General features: G+C 46.9%; 1 protein-coding gene across 2 annotated transcripts in view; it reads right to left on the reverse strand.

Annotated features, from left to right (window-relative positions):
- Positions 1-1,554: 1,554 nt before the first annotated feature.
- Positions 1,555-15,087, reverse strand: part of lingo2b (leucine rich repeat and Ig domain containing 2b) — a 36,810-nt gene continuing 23,277 nt past the window's right edge. Inside the window, exons 1-2 of one of the 2 annotated variants that reach the window (XM_069172992.1) lie at positions 7,271-7,691; positions 1,555-5,619 (exon numbers count right to left, since the gene is read on the reverse strand). In XM_069172992.1, the coding sequence (XP_069029093.1) occupies positions 3,711-5,546 (1,836 nt within the window). In that variant the 5' untranslated portion in view covers positions 5,547-5,619; positions 7,271-7,691 and the 3' untranslated portion in view covers positions 1,555-3,710. Of the gene's footprint in view, positions 5,620-7,270; positions 7,692-15,087 lie in introns of those variants that run through there. The other variant, XM_069172991.1, reaches the window with a different exon arrangement.

A 15,087-nucleotide genomic window follows, 5' to 3' on the forward strand; every position in this document is an offset into this window, starting at 1 on the left:
CCTTTTGCATTTTGCCAGTGTCCTCACCACTAGAGGTAGCATGAGGTGTCTCCAACCCACAGAAGTTGTTCAGGTAGTGCAGCTCATCCAGGATGACACATCAATGCACGCTGTGGCAAGAAGGTTTGCTGTGTCTGTCAGCACAGTGTCAAGAGGACGGAGGACATACCGGGAGACGGGCCGGTCCACCAGGAGACGTGGAGGGGGACGTAGGAGGACAACAACCCGGCAGCGGGACCGCTATCTGCTCCTTTGTGCAAGGAGGAACAGGAGGAGCGCTGCCAGAGCCCTACAAAATGACCTCCAGCAGGCCACTAATGTGCATGTTTCTGCTCAAACTGTCAGAAACAGACTCCATGAGGGTGGTACGAGGACCCGACGTCCACAAGTGGGGTCTGTGCTCACAGCCAACACCGTGCAGGACGATCGGACTTTGCCAGAGAACACCGAGATCGGCAGCTTCTCCGTCGGCGCCCTGTGGTCTTCACGGATGAGAGCAGGTTCACACTGAGCACATGTGACAGACGTGACGGAGTCTGGAGACGCCGTGGAGAACGTTCTGCTGCCTGCAACATCCTCCAGCGGGACCGGTTCGGCGGCGGGTCAGCGACGGTCTGGGGAGGCGTTTCTTCGGAGGGCAGCGCAGCCCTCCGTGTGCTAGCCAGAGGTACCCTGACTGCCATTAGGTCCCGGGATGAGATCCTCAGACCCGTTGTAGACCATCTGCTGGTGCAGCGGGTCCTGGGTTCTTCTGATGCATGACAATGCTCGGCCTCATGTGGCTGGAGTGTGTAAGCAGTTCCTGCATGATGAAGGCATTGATGCTCCGGACCGGCCTGCCCGTTCCCCAGACCTGAATCCAATCCAGCACATCCGGGACATCGCGTCTCGTTCCGTCCACCGACGCCACGTCCACCGCAGACTGTCCGGGAGTTGACTGATGCTTTGATCCAGGTCTGGGAGGAGATCCCTCAGGAGAGCATCCGTGGTCTCATCAGGAGCATGCCCAGGCGTTGTAGGGAGTGCATACAGGCACGTGGAGGACACGCACACTTCTGAGACTCATTTGGACTTGTCTTCAGGAATCTCCACAGAAGTTGGATCAGCCTGTGATCTGAGTTTTACACTTTTATTTGGAGTATGATTCTGAATCCAGACCTCCATGGATAATGATTTTGATTTCCATTGATTATTCTGATGTTATTTTGTTGTCAACACATTCCACTATGTAATGAATAAAGATTTTCAAATGGAATATTTCATTCATTGAGATCTAGGATGTCGTTTAAGTGTTCCCTTTATCTTTTTGAGCAGTGTACAAAGAGGATATATGTCGTATCATAAGACAACTGATGAAGCTGTTTGATCCTGGAGCTGTTTGTGGAGCTCAGGCGCTCTGAACCGACTTCCTTTGCTTCTCAACATTTTGACTTTGTTCTTGACATTTAGAGTTCAATGCCATTATTTAGCCAGTACATTGTTTACCGTCTGTGTTTAGGATGCTAGCATGCTACCATCTGCTTAATTGGCAATAACACATCGGGGTGAGACTGATGGGAGTTACATCGTTTTGTAGGAATTTATTCTTAAGCCACAGATTTCAACAAATTCAAACCGTTAACCTACACACCAAATTTCATGGCAGTCAAATCAAATTGTTGTCAAGACTTTTTGATAAAGATTAAAAATGTTGCGCCAGAAGAAAAGTCAGAGGTCCTCGTCAGGTTTATCCCTTCGGGGGACTGTTTGGTTTCGGATGGTTTGCCATGAAATGTGGTTTAAAGTGGTGAACCAATAACTGGCCGACCACTGCTGGTATGGCTAAAAATGGGATAAATTACAGCGACTGGTAATTTAATTGAATATTAATCAGTGTTTTTATTTTTTTAAAATGTGTCACCATACATCGTCCGGCATGCTGGGAACTGTACTACTCGTGTGTAATTGAAAATGTATACAGCTAATTTAGGATGCAAAACACAATTACAAAAGTAAAATCAAAATAAAATAAAATAGTAAAAATGCGTTAAAGTCTGTGTTTAGTAGCTACAACCAGATGGTTAGATATTATATGTTAAAAATAGCAAAAAAAAGACAAAATCAAGACTAATATAGATAATCACTAAATGACCTGGAACATATTAGTGACAAAAGAACGGCTTTAAAGTCAGTACAAATTTCAGCTGTGAGAACTCGTTTTAGGGGTATGATTAAGATTTATTTCCTTTTGAAAATATACCCATAAATTTGTCATATGAAAACAATTATACAACCTTGAACATTTTATCACAACAGGATCACACAAGTTAACACCCACGTCCCTGCATTACAAAGAATGGCCCTTAATAGTTTTACTTTTTTTTTTTTCTAAACATTTAAAACATTTTCAACGAAAAAAAGAAAGAAAAAAAATAAATTAAACAATACAAGATTTCCACTACAACTTTCAAATCTCCATCTACTTCAATACCCAGAGCCCCTCGGTACCCCCCAGGGAAGAACCCGGACACGCGAGCTTGAAGTGGTGCGATCAAGGAAAAATGAGAGGGGAGTGGTGGTGGTGGTGTTGGGGTGGGGTGGGGTGGGGGGTGGGGTGGAGGATTCAACCCATAAATCTGTGAAACTCAACATTGTCTCGTCCCAAAGAGGGCGGCGGCCAGTAAATCTCTGCCATTGTGCCTCTTTTATATCATATCAAGGGATTTGTCTGGCAGGAAAATCTGCCCATGATTTATCATGTTATAAAATTGGTTTAACATGCCATTTCTACAGCTGGAAGCTTTTTCTGCCGTGTTTTTTGCCGGAGAGCGACGAAGCTCACGATGCAACTACGTTTCCTGGAGTTTAGAAAAATCCCCGTCTGAATGTTGAAGTCTTTCCAAGGGGACCCATTTCAAAATGTATGCAGCATTTCCTTTTGGAATATATTAATTGTGAGTTTTGCATACAAACATAGATAATCCTGTGTTGTTTTTTTTTTTTTTACACAACAGTGACTGATTACTGTTGTCACGACGACCGAACACGAACGAAGGCCTGGAAAAAGCTTTTTGGACCCTTTTATTCACTTTGACTGTTCCGTCCAACAAGAAAAGGCAATGCGTGCACATGCACAAAGAAACACACAAATGCATCATGCGCACACCAATGCACGCACACACACACACACACACACACACACACACACACACACACACACACACACACACGAGCGCACATGAACACAACACACACACACACACACACCGTTCATACTGCAGCTAAGATGGGTTTTAGACGATTTAGTCCTGACATGTTGCAGCGATGATACTTCTAGTGCCACGCGAAGATGTCCCGTCGCTCCCTCCTTCACCTTGATGTCTCGGTGAGTCGACAACATCATTACTCATCACGTCACCACTGAATCACACGCCTAGTGCAACACTATATCACTCCCATATTGATATGTTGGTTATAGAATTATATTCAGTGTACTGTATGAGAACATTATGTCATATAAACACGTCCACGGTTTCATATATCACTTTTATATTCACATGTCCACTTTATCACGAGATCACCGTCATATCGACACCCACTATAATAGTACATCACGTTCGTTTGTCACAAATCCACTGGGTCATAGAAAAAACTTTTTTTTTTTTTTTTTTGTTGATATGTGTGCACTGCGTTGTCGACGTTGCTCGCGTGTGCGTCGGTCTGCATTGTTTTCAAATCATTTTCATGTTGACCCGCCGCGGGCCGCTCGTCTCCGACACCTCCGCCGCCGCCCCGTTGGATTTACGGGGGACATACTCGATGTCAAAGTTGCTCTTATGGCGTCCTTTCCCTCGGCTCCACACGAACAGAAGCAGAAAGCAGAAGATGACCACACCTAGGAAGGACAGGCAGCCCATGGCTGTAGATATGATGATGGTCTTAAGGTCGATGGGGACCGTCATGTTGTACAACACCGTCCCGTTGCCCCACGTGCTGTTGGAGTCTGTCAGGTAGTTTGAGCTCCTGTTGCTGTGAGATCGGTCCGTTAAGCCCAGGCTCTTCACGGCGAGAGAGGCCGAGAGGCTCGCGTTGCCAGCGGGGTTGCTGGCGATGCACAAGTACACGCCGCTGTCGTGCAGCTCCGCCGCCTTGATCTCCAGGGTCCCGTCCGGCTGGACCTCCACCCTGCCGCTGCTCTTGGCCGTGACGTAGCGTCTGTGAGGTGTAATCCAGACCACGGAGGGCCGAGGCGCTCCCTCTGCCGTGCAGGTGAGGCGGGCGGGCTGACCCTCGTCAGCCATCAGCAGCTGCGTGGTGTTGGGTCCGATCCGTGGCTTGGTGCAGGTCATGTACCTGGAGACCAGAGGTTCCTTGAGCTCGCGCAGAGTTTTCCCCAGAAGGTTGTCGGGTGCACTGCACTCAGGCTGGACCTCCAAAATCTGCAGAGAGGGCGGCTTGTGGCTGTTGAGCAGCCAGAGCAATCTGCAGTCGCACACCAGCGGGTTTCCGCCCAGACAGAGCCTCTGCAGGCCGTCCGGTGAGGCGAACACTCCCCTCTCCAGGGAGTCCAGGCGGTTCTCCGACACATCCAGGAGTTGCAGCGATTTGAGGCCCACAAAAGCGAAGGTCTCTATAGAAAGCAGCTGAGCCCCTGTGAGGCGGAGCTCCAGCAGGTGTGGGAGTTGGCCCAGCTCTCCCTGGCTGATGTGCTGGATGCGGCAGTAGGACAGGTTCAGATGCGTGAGGTAGGGCAGGTTGCGCAGCGCTGCGCCGGGGAAGGCAGACAGGTTTGTGTTGGTTATGAACAGCGTGGTGAGGTTGAGGCCGTGGAGGGAGAAAGGAGGCAGTGTGTCCAGCCAGGGCCAGAAGTCGATCTCTAGGTGGTGCAGACGAGATAATCTCTTAAAGGAGAAAGGCTTGAGAAAAGCGATGCTCAGGTAGCGCATGCGCAGCTCGACCAGGCTGTGCAGATGTGCCAGAGCGTCCGTGGGGACGACGGTCAGGTTGGAGCGTTCCAGGGTCAGACTCTGCAGGCCCAGTAATCCCGTGAAGGCCCTCTGAGAGACGAAAACCAGCTCGTTATCTCCCACCTCCAGGGACGTCAACCGCCGCAGGTCTTGGAAGGCGTGATCCAGAAGAACCACCAGCCGGTTGTGGCTCAGGTCGAGGCGGGTGAGGTTGGTCAGGCCCGACAGCACGCCGATGGGAACCAGCTGGAGCAGGTTGCTGCGGAAGTTGAGCGAGCGGAGAGCGAGCTGAGAGCGGAAGGAGTTGGGCTCCACGGCGCTGATGAGGTTGTCGCTGAGATCCAGATCCTCCAGCTGCTGGAACGACGAGAAGTTGTCCGGCGTGATGATGCGCAGCTTGTTCTTGCTGAGGTCCAGGACGCGCGTCTCGATGGGGATGCCTTCGGGGATGCTGGGCAGGCGCTTGCGGTGGCAGCTGACCGACTTGCTTTGGGCGGAGCACTCGCATCGGGCGGGGCAGCTCAGCGCCGAGCTGGCGAGGAGAAGCAGCAAAGCCCCGCCCAGGACGAGGTGGCAGTGGTGCGGGCCCGGGTCTCGCATGTCTCTTTTACCCACGTTGCCCTCTGTCACGGCACAGCTTCTTGTCCATACGGAGCAGCATCACGAACGAGCCCTGCAAGACACACCGACAGAAAACGTGTTAACATACTCGCCACTTAACTGCGGCCGTCGGCTCCCGTTCACAACCTCTCACCTTCTGACGCTTCCAACCGTTTTACAACCTTTTACACAGCGAGTCGACTTAAACCGCCGAGTCTTTTTCCTGCTTTAATAAATGTCTCTTTTTTTTCTCTCTCTCTCTCTCTCTCTCTCTCTCTCTCTCTCCCTGGCGAGGTGGATATAATGGAATTAAACTCCCGGCAGGGCAAGACGCGGCAAGAAATAGAAATACCAGCCGCGGAAAAAAAATGTGAGCGTTGATCACCGCGGTAGCACAAAAGGTTGCAGGCTAACCGGAGGTGTTTTATGAGGATGGACGACGTGCCGGCCTGATGGCGAGGAAAGACCGGCGTTAGGGGGCAGCGAGGCCGAAGGCCCGCGTGGGTCTGGTGCTGCTGTATGTGTGTGTGTGTGTGTGTGTGTGTGTGTGTGTGTGTGTGTGTGTGTTGATAAAGGGATGAGGGGGTGAAATATGTGGCAAGTGTTCAAATTAAAATACAAATGAAGTAGGAAATGAAATGACAGCTTGTGTTTGCTTGTGTAATTGAAGCCACAGCAGCGTGTGAGCAGGCACAACCCCGCCAGGACCAACGGAAACAAACGTATACGACTTCAGAAGTAATCAACATGTCATCTCGCTGCCTCCTCGTTTCCGCTCACGCCGAGTTAAATATGACTTTCTATATTTATCACTGATGCTGAAGCAGAGCGACGTCTACGTATAAATAGCAGAGTGCTTGTTGCTCTTCTGGTTTCCGCTAACTGCTTGTTATTGCAGATTATTTCGTCGAAATATTCTCAATATTTGTTTTTACTTTAGTTCCTGAAATGATCCAAGCGATAAGTTCTCGATCTCCTTTTGAATTCATTTGATCTCGTTTGCCCGTTTATTTGCAGGAATTAACGCTTCCTACGGCGCGTTCACAGCTCATAATGATGAACGGCGTTATTGCCACGGCAGCGTTTTATGCGTCGCATGACAGTAAAGATGCATTTTACAGGCGGATTAACAATAAATCAAATGAAAGTTATATTTGTATCCTTATTGCTTGTCGGCTGTATAAAATACAAAGTAAAAATCGGTCAATTTGCAGTGATTATGCGACTGATTTAGAGATTTACTGCTCGTGTTCTGATTCCATTCATGAAAATGAAAACGTGGCTCCAGTTCTCGGCACATGTGTGTTTGGTGGGGTTGTTAAGGGAGGAAGAGGAGATGACGACGGTGTGATGAGGAGTTGAGCCGTGGAGCGTCGTGGGTCTCCGAGAGCCGAGCGTATCCGCGGCTCGACGGAAAGACGCCTCCCGGCAGCCACAGGTTGTTGAATTGAGAGATGGCCGTGGAGACGGAGAGGCCGAGCGTAATTGCCTCATTACCAGTAGTATCTGCATTCTGCTCGTGGCTATCTTTTCCAATTAGATGCGCAAAAACGTAACACACATCTGCGAGCGCTGGAAATCTGAATGCACCCTCAGAGAGTGGCGAAGAAAAAGCAGTGGGAATATGAAAAGGCGCCTTTGTAAAACGCTTTTTGAATGCTCGCAGACTTCGCAGAGCAAAAACGCTGCCGAGGCGAGCAGATGACGAGCAGACAGACACGTACCTGACTTTGATAGTGAAGTGAGTGACATTCAGAAAACAGGCGAGATGAGGCAGAAGCAGCCGCTCGCTCTGCTGCTCCTCCGGCTCAGCCCTCCGCCCGGCTCATCAGCTGCACCGCTCGCATCTCCATATCTCTGCCTTTCTTTCCCTCCTCTTGCTATCGCTGTTTCATCTCTCCGTCCGTCCGTTCACACATCTTCCACCTAACTCCTTTTTTTTTTTCCCTTTTTCCTCTCTCTCTCTCTCCGCGGTCCTGCCCGGCCTGGCAAAGAGCCGCGGTCCGTTCATCAGTCTCTGCAGGCTGGCTTTTTATCGATCGCGGCTCAGACACATCAGATGCCAGCAATGTAGCCTTTAACAAAGAGCAGGCCGTTGCCACAGCAACTACAAACCCTGACTCCCATCCGCTCTGTGTAGCCTGCCAATCAAATTAATGAAAAAAGAAAAGAAGGAACAGAGTAAAGAGGACGGCGTTTTCTATTTCATATTTATTTAGTGCTCACATTGAGACAACTTACAAACTGAAAACCTTCCTTGAAATTGAGCTGGTTGGTGAAGCTTGTTTCAGGTGTTTCCGAGCTGTCATTCTGACCGCGCCGCTATTTGTCGACCTGTCTCGTCGGCCATCCATCTGGCGCTCCGGTAACTATCCGTGTCTCTCCACCTTATTATCCGTCCACAAGCCTGCCTCTGTCTTTGTGTATTTATCAGTCTGCCCCCCCCCCACCAGCCGCTCTTCCTCCCTGCCTCTCTGTTTAATAATTACAGTCCAGTTGTGTGTTGCTGCAGTGAGGAACTGGTCTGGTGATGTGTTGAAGTTGTGTGTGTGTGTGTGTGTGTGTGTGTGTGTGTGTGTGTGTGTGTGTGTGTGTGTGTGTGTGTGTCAGTGTGTCGTCGGCGCTGATGTGCACACCTCCGCCTTGTAAGTTATTTAAGCTCATACCGGAGCAGGCTCATGATAAAATGGCTGTTTATGCTGGTGCTGTTTTTGTTTTATTCAGCTCTCTCCACAGTTAAAAAGATGAGACTAGTTCACAAAATCTGACACATTTACTGAACCATATCATAACTCAACATCTTTCCAAATATATGCTTCACAATGCTGACGTCGATGAAACACAGATGATTCCCCCACAAACTGTAAATTGTGTCCTTGGATTAAAAAAGTATTTCAGCACTTGAGTACGAGTGCATAACCTTGAAAAAGGATTTAGTTTGGAGTCTCCTGAAGATCTCCAGTGTGTTTGATGTCCCAATCTATATCTCAGCAGTCTGCTGGCCTCCAACCACTCTGTCTTTCTTTGCATTTCCAGTTTATTTGCCTTGTAGACATTTGGCCTTTAAAACATGGATAATTGATAGGAATTCTCAGTATATAATGCACAATAGTATGTTTATACCTGCAGGGCTGAAAAATAAAGCCAACGCAAGTAAAAAAAAAAAAAGCAGGTAAATCCCCACAGACCTCCAATTTAAATGCCTAACTACAGTGGACATAGCCTGGTACCATGAATGGTTTCAACCACAGACTGTATATAAAACTGTTCACAGCTTCCAGATCTGAAAAATGAGGCCAATACAGAAGTACTTTAAGCTGCAATACCAGCGAGTGCCACTAGAGGTCGGCTCCAAAAAGCCTCCGGCTCCATAGACTCCCATTCAACTTCTCTCATCAAATCCAAAGTGAATAAAATGTGTCCATCAGTTATCTCGGTGTTGTTAGCTAAAGTCACTCCTTCTTATTAGTTTTCTGGAGGTCCATCTGAAAATAATCCCTCATTCATTAGAAAAGAAGATTCAAGAAGACCTGTTTTTGGGGGCGTGTCTGTTTGATTGACAGGCCTGTGGTGCAGTCAGGTTACAGCTATCGGTGGGCGGGACGTAGTTACGGCCAGTTTCCAATCAGATCAGTCGGATCCCCTGCTTGCTCCTCCCCCAGCTCGTCCAAATATGGTCACTTCCTGCTCCAAACCGCTCCAAGCTAGCAAATTCCAAACCAAAGGCTTCATAACGGCCGTTCACAAACCAACGGGTGACGTCAGTGCCGGTTGCTGCTTGGTTTCAACCAGGCTCCATACACCTGTTTAAGCTCCGCCCACGCTCTACCTCTTGGCAGTGAGTGCCACCACTCTGAACTTCAAAACTGCTCTTTGGGAAATCTACTGATGATGTCACGGAAGATACGTCTATTTGTTTATCTACAATCTTTGGTTTAAAGGCACTTTGAGAAATATCCAAAGAAATAGTAGCAAATTCCTTAAATGTTGCTCGAAACTACTTCAAACTGTCACAATCAAAAGAAATAAAGTGAGTTTGTTGCAGAAACAACGGTGTCTTCTTTACCTTTTACGTCTCTGCATTGAAAAGCACCTCGTTGGAATTAGCCGGAGATCGAGCAGCTTGTTCCCGTCAGTTCTCTGTTTTCTCAGCAGAAAGCTTTTCAGCCTTTCGGGCGATGACAGGTGGTGGAGGGAGTGAAAGACAGATGGGAAACAAAATCATCTCCAACATGTAAACGAGTCAGAGGATGCCGACGGGTTCAAGGGAAATATGCTTCACATTATTACTTACAAGTGATACTCTAAAGACCAAACTCGCACTCCTATTGGTCGACACTAAACCCGAGTAGCACGTGTAACGGGGCGTTTGCAGATGTTTGATATTCGTGACCTTTTAAAGATGCACCAATGTTTTCATATCAACGATAAAAGATTTTGATAAAAGGTTTTGATCGCTGGCAATCAAAACCTTCCAGGTAATTATCACGTTTACCATCATTTGTGGAGGGAAGATAATAACGAGAAGGATTCTGATGTTTAGGACTCACGAACTTTCCCCGCCACCGGAAAACTCACGACGTCAGTCGCCAATCGTTTGCTACTTATTCTGTTTTAATCAAATCAAACTAACTAACTGGAAGAAACAAAGTTGCATGTTTACACCCGTATTTGTCCAAAATCTCTTTGTGTTCACGCGCTTGGACAATAACGCTGACCGACAGTCGGCGATGCCTCAAATATGGATGTTCCTGCAACAGCAGCAGTTTCAGAACTTCTTGATTTCCTCTCATTAAATTCCAGCATTTAATTACATTTAACCGACTTTGGCTGACATGAGATGTCCATGTTTGCTTGCTCACGTACTTTCAAGTCGTTTTTACAGTAAAGCTGACATGGCGGGAGCGTTTTAGCCTCATTTGGCTTTTTGTTTTGGTTTTATTTTCCAAAACCTGTCATGTCAGCAAAAAGAATGTCCAATAAATGAACCTCAACGATATCAAACAGCAGGCAGACAGAGATAAAAGAAGAGTTCATGTTTCACAAGCAGACAGAACTTTAAATAACTTCTAATCTGGATCTGATCAGTAAATTAGCAAACGTTAGCTCACATGTTTGCTTCATCCACTTAAACCAAATGCTATTTTTTTTTTTTAAATCTCTGCTCGAGACAAATCCAGTGAGTAACAGCTTCACAGCCGTAAGGTCAACACTGACGACCTTGGGCGCTACGGATAACAGACACTTGAGGAAATGTTTAAATAGATGAAGTTTCCTGCAGCTCAGAAAGAGATCCGAAAAACTGACAACAGGATTGACATTTTTAATATCGTGCAATCAAAACCGTAAATTAGAGAGAAAATAACATCATGAGGACGTTATGTGAGTCAGCAACACCGAAGTTATTGAACTTATTCAAAAATTCTCCAACCAAGTTTGATGCAACAGAAACGACGCACCACAAATGTTGCTCCCACTTCAGTCGTCCTATTTAGAGCCGCCGTCCGTCAGCCGGACCCGGGCCGACCTCGCACAGCTCTGTCGTGGCCATCTCCGAGAGCTGCACCGTATTTTTAGAAACACTCGGAGCCAACCGTGTCACGGGCAAGACGGAAACGCACACGATCCCACGGAATTCTGGGTAAATGGTAATCGTGTGTGGGGGGGAGGGGAGGGGGGGGGGTCATCGAGAAGGGCAGCCTACAGGGCCGAGCGTTTTGAGATTTGGTTCTGAATTGGATTAGAGTCACAGTGAAACTGTAGAAAATCTGACAGCTGAAAAGGAGCTGTAGGGTGATGCATGAGTCACTGAGAGAGAGAGGGCGAGCGAGGGGGAATAAGAGAGAGGAGCAGAAGATGAAGCCGAAAACGCAGGAAGAAACGAGGAAAAGCCACGAGATGAGACAGAAACCCGTGTTTTTCTGGAGATGACTGTGGTTTTCTAATGTGATTTTAACTGAGTGAAGCTTGAGAGACTCTTCGAGGAGATCTGCGTTACACTCGGGCGACGCGTTGATGTTAATCTGCGGGCGTATCCGTGGAGACGAGCGCCATTAAATCCCCGTTCGTTATCGCCGCTCACCGCGTGTTCGGCCTTTTGACAGGAGCAGAGCGGTTTCAGGCTGAAGAGGACTGAATCGGACTGTAACAGTGCAGTTTTAAACTACTCGTAACGACAGCATTGACAGCCACAAGATTGCTCATGAATTAATAATGAATTATATTGGCAGAGTGTGTTCCTTCTTTCCACCCTGAGGTGTGCAATAAATCAATGTTTCATGAGATTGTTTGCAAGACGGCAACTTTGAGCCGATGTTGTTACAGCGAAACTTATACGTGCGCTTCGAGAAGCTGTCGAATGTGAAACGTCACCATCGCCGTGGCGACGGTGGATAATAATCACGACTATAAATCCTTGCAAAAGTAAAGCTTTGAATTCCTTTTCACGGCTGCAATTATTTTGCATCCGGCTCACTGAAGGAGCCGTCATTATTATTTCTGCTTTCGCTACGAACGCTGCAGAAGACTTTAATGCACATTTTACTCCCGTTCGCTCGTTTAAACTAAAACAACAACAACAACTTGTATTTCTTAAAAGTTTTCATTTGTCACTTTGAATCAGTGGAGTCATAAAAAGCTTTGCGTATTTATTCATTCGTCTGATTGTTTTCCCTTTAAATATTAAACATGGGCCCGCCTGCTCTGCTTTGCTCATTTCCAGATATAACAGTGGCATGAATAATGGAATTATTTCACGAGAGCGTGCACATGGAGGCGATTATCGCAGCAGTGAGCACAGAACATATTCTGCATGATAACTGACCTGGAAGGACACGTTAAGACGACCGTCATTTATTTTCGTGTTGCTGCAAAAACAAATGTGCATGCAAATGGTGTTTCCAGCTTTGTTGTGATACTCTGATGAACAAAATATGAGGGTTGAATATTTGTATTCAAGAATTGTTGATTCTTACAATGTAGAGAAAGAGAAGCAGAAGAACGACGGCGCCGTGAAGCTTTGAGACAGTTGAGATGTTATAAAAGCGTCATGAAGGTTCTTCTTCCTGCCTCCGGTGTAGCCACAGGTCAGTTTAATGATAATTTGTTGTGTACTCACCACAAATACCAACAAACCCGGTGCATTTTCTATTTTGGGAGTCGCAGCACTCTGCTCACCCACTGACCAGCCTGCAAAATGTCAGTGAAGTTTTCAGGATGCTTGTTGGGGTTGGGAAGTTGAAACGTGTTCTCCTCTACTAATTAGAGCCGGTGCGTTCAAACGCTGCCAATTAAACATCTTTCTGCTCCGCCGGCCACGTTGCCTCTGCAGCGACGGCTCGTCAGCCATCGACGGCCGATCCCTCCCTCCATGTGGCTCGTTGTACGTCTACTGTGCTGCAGGCTCAGGAGGGATGTTGCTTCACCACTAGACTAGTACTACTACTACTACTACAAGTACTACTACTACTACTAGTACTACTAGTCTCTAGATTTAGAAAAGTTCACTTTTTGGTTCATTCTGAGAAGGTTTAAGTCTCATTAACGGTCTGCTTGGACCTAGTACTACTACTACTAGTACTACTACTACTACTACTACTAGTGTCTAGATTTAGAAAAGTCCAGTGTTGAGCTTCAGCCTACTACTACTACTGCTAGTACTACTACTACTACTACTACTGCTAGTACTACTACTACAACTACAGCTACTACTACTACTAGTACTACCACTACTAGTACTACTACTAGTACTACTACTACTACTACTACAGCTACTACTACTACTAGTACTACTACTACTACTACTACTACTAGTACCACTACTACTGCTAGTACCACTACTACTGCTAGTACCACTACTACTGCTAGTACCACTACTACTGCTAGTACTACTAAAGCCTTCAGAGCTGAAACTAAGGTGCTCTGTGGAGCCGTGGATGTGATTAATGTGAACGTTAGTTCCTCCACCAGCTGGACGACACACGTCCTGTTTGTCACACTGAAATATGTCAACGTAACACAAACCGGCGAAGGTGACAGGAATTCATCAAACCGGCAGCGTTCCCGATCCGAGCCGCGCAAAAGCAAACGGAGGTGACGCGGCAGGACGGGAAGGCGAGTTTCACCAGGTGAGTTTTATTGTCCGGAGCGGCCGGGTGACGTCAGCAGAGTCTCCGTGTCGGTCGGAGGACATCACGGGACGACTCAGTAGAAACCCGGTGGAACAAATCGGCCTCCGAGCTTTTGTCTTTGTAATTTACAGTAAAATATGAGATAAATGAAAGAGCTCTAATTGCTCAATAAAGAAACATACCGTCAGGCTTGCTCTTTTAAATGTGAGTCATTTAGAAAAAGTGTTTTTCTCTGACGTGATGCACAGCCGCTTTCTTCCAGAAGCAAAAGGACCAAAAAGTCCATTTAGGTCTCCTCATTAATTAATGAACTAATTCATTAGCTGCTCGCCAAACGATTCCACTTCAAATCTTTTTCTTTTCTTCCCAACGTTAACATGCAGACACTGAGACCTGCAGCTAATGTAAAGTGTGTATCAATATTCATCCGACATTGTGCGTTAGTCTTTGTTCCACTTTATATTCTTCCTGTGTTGTCACAGAAGGACATTCACGCAGTAATCACACTGAAAAATGATTCCTTGAAAAGATGCTCCTGCTTGGCTTTCCAACAAAAGGAATAGTCCGATTTTCCGCGACGTCCGTCGGCATCACGTCCTGCTTCCAGTCTTGGAAGGTGTTTTGGTAGAAGAGCAGCTTTTTCTCACCTTCTCGTGCTTGTTGATGCTTATAAATCAGAGTGTTACTTGAAGGACACTCACCATATTAGGTTTCTGTCTAATTTTAGTCCGGGGACGGAGAGCTCATCCATTTTTCATGCTACATGTATACCACCGGTGATTCATAGGCTCCCTTCCTCATTCACCATAATGAGATTTGTCTTAGCGTATTTACACCAGTTTGTTCCTGCTCCCATTTCTAATAATCGTATCTTCTGCAAACAACTTCTGTGTAATGTGTTTTAAACCGTCATTATTCCCAGTAAGTTCCAGCCGTTTGTAGGCTGCGGTCCGAGGCTCACGGCAGCAGGGTCGGGTCAGGGTTATCTTCTGTTAAGATTGTGTGAAATCCTAACAACCATATTCAAAAAAACAAAAAAACAACAACACTAAAATAACCCACAAAGTGTTACTCGAGCGCTGGAGATCTCCACACAGGGAGGATGTGAACAGATAATCCCCCGGCCACCTTCAAAACTTTCAGTTTCAGATGACGCCGCGCCGCGCCGACAAAGACGCTCCTTTAAAAGGTCGAGTGTTAACTTACATCTATTCTTTACCTCTAAAGATATAATGGGAGGAAAAGGAGCTTCAGACGATCTCTTGTTGTCAACATCTTTATGTTTGCCACAAAACTCATGGGAGACATTTGTACTGTCCTCGTAGGGGCCTGTTGCAATTATATGGTGCCCGCATCGATCGCAGCTATTGATCCCAGTCCGTCCTTGATTTTAAGATTCAACAGATGCTGCT

Source organism: Embiotoca jacksoni, unplaced genomic scaffold, assembly GCF_022577435.1.
Source record: "Embiotoca jacksoni isolate LCO1_2020_lvr unplaced genomic scaffold, fEmbJac1.0.p SCAF_57, whole genome shotgun sequence".
Taxonomy (NCBI): Eukaryota; Metazoa; Chordata; class Actinopteri; family Embiotocidae; genus Embiotoca; species Embiotoca jacksoni.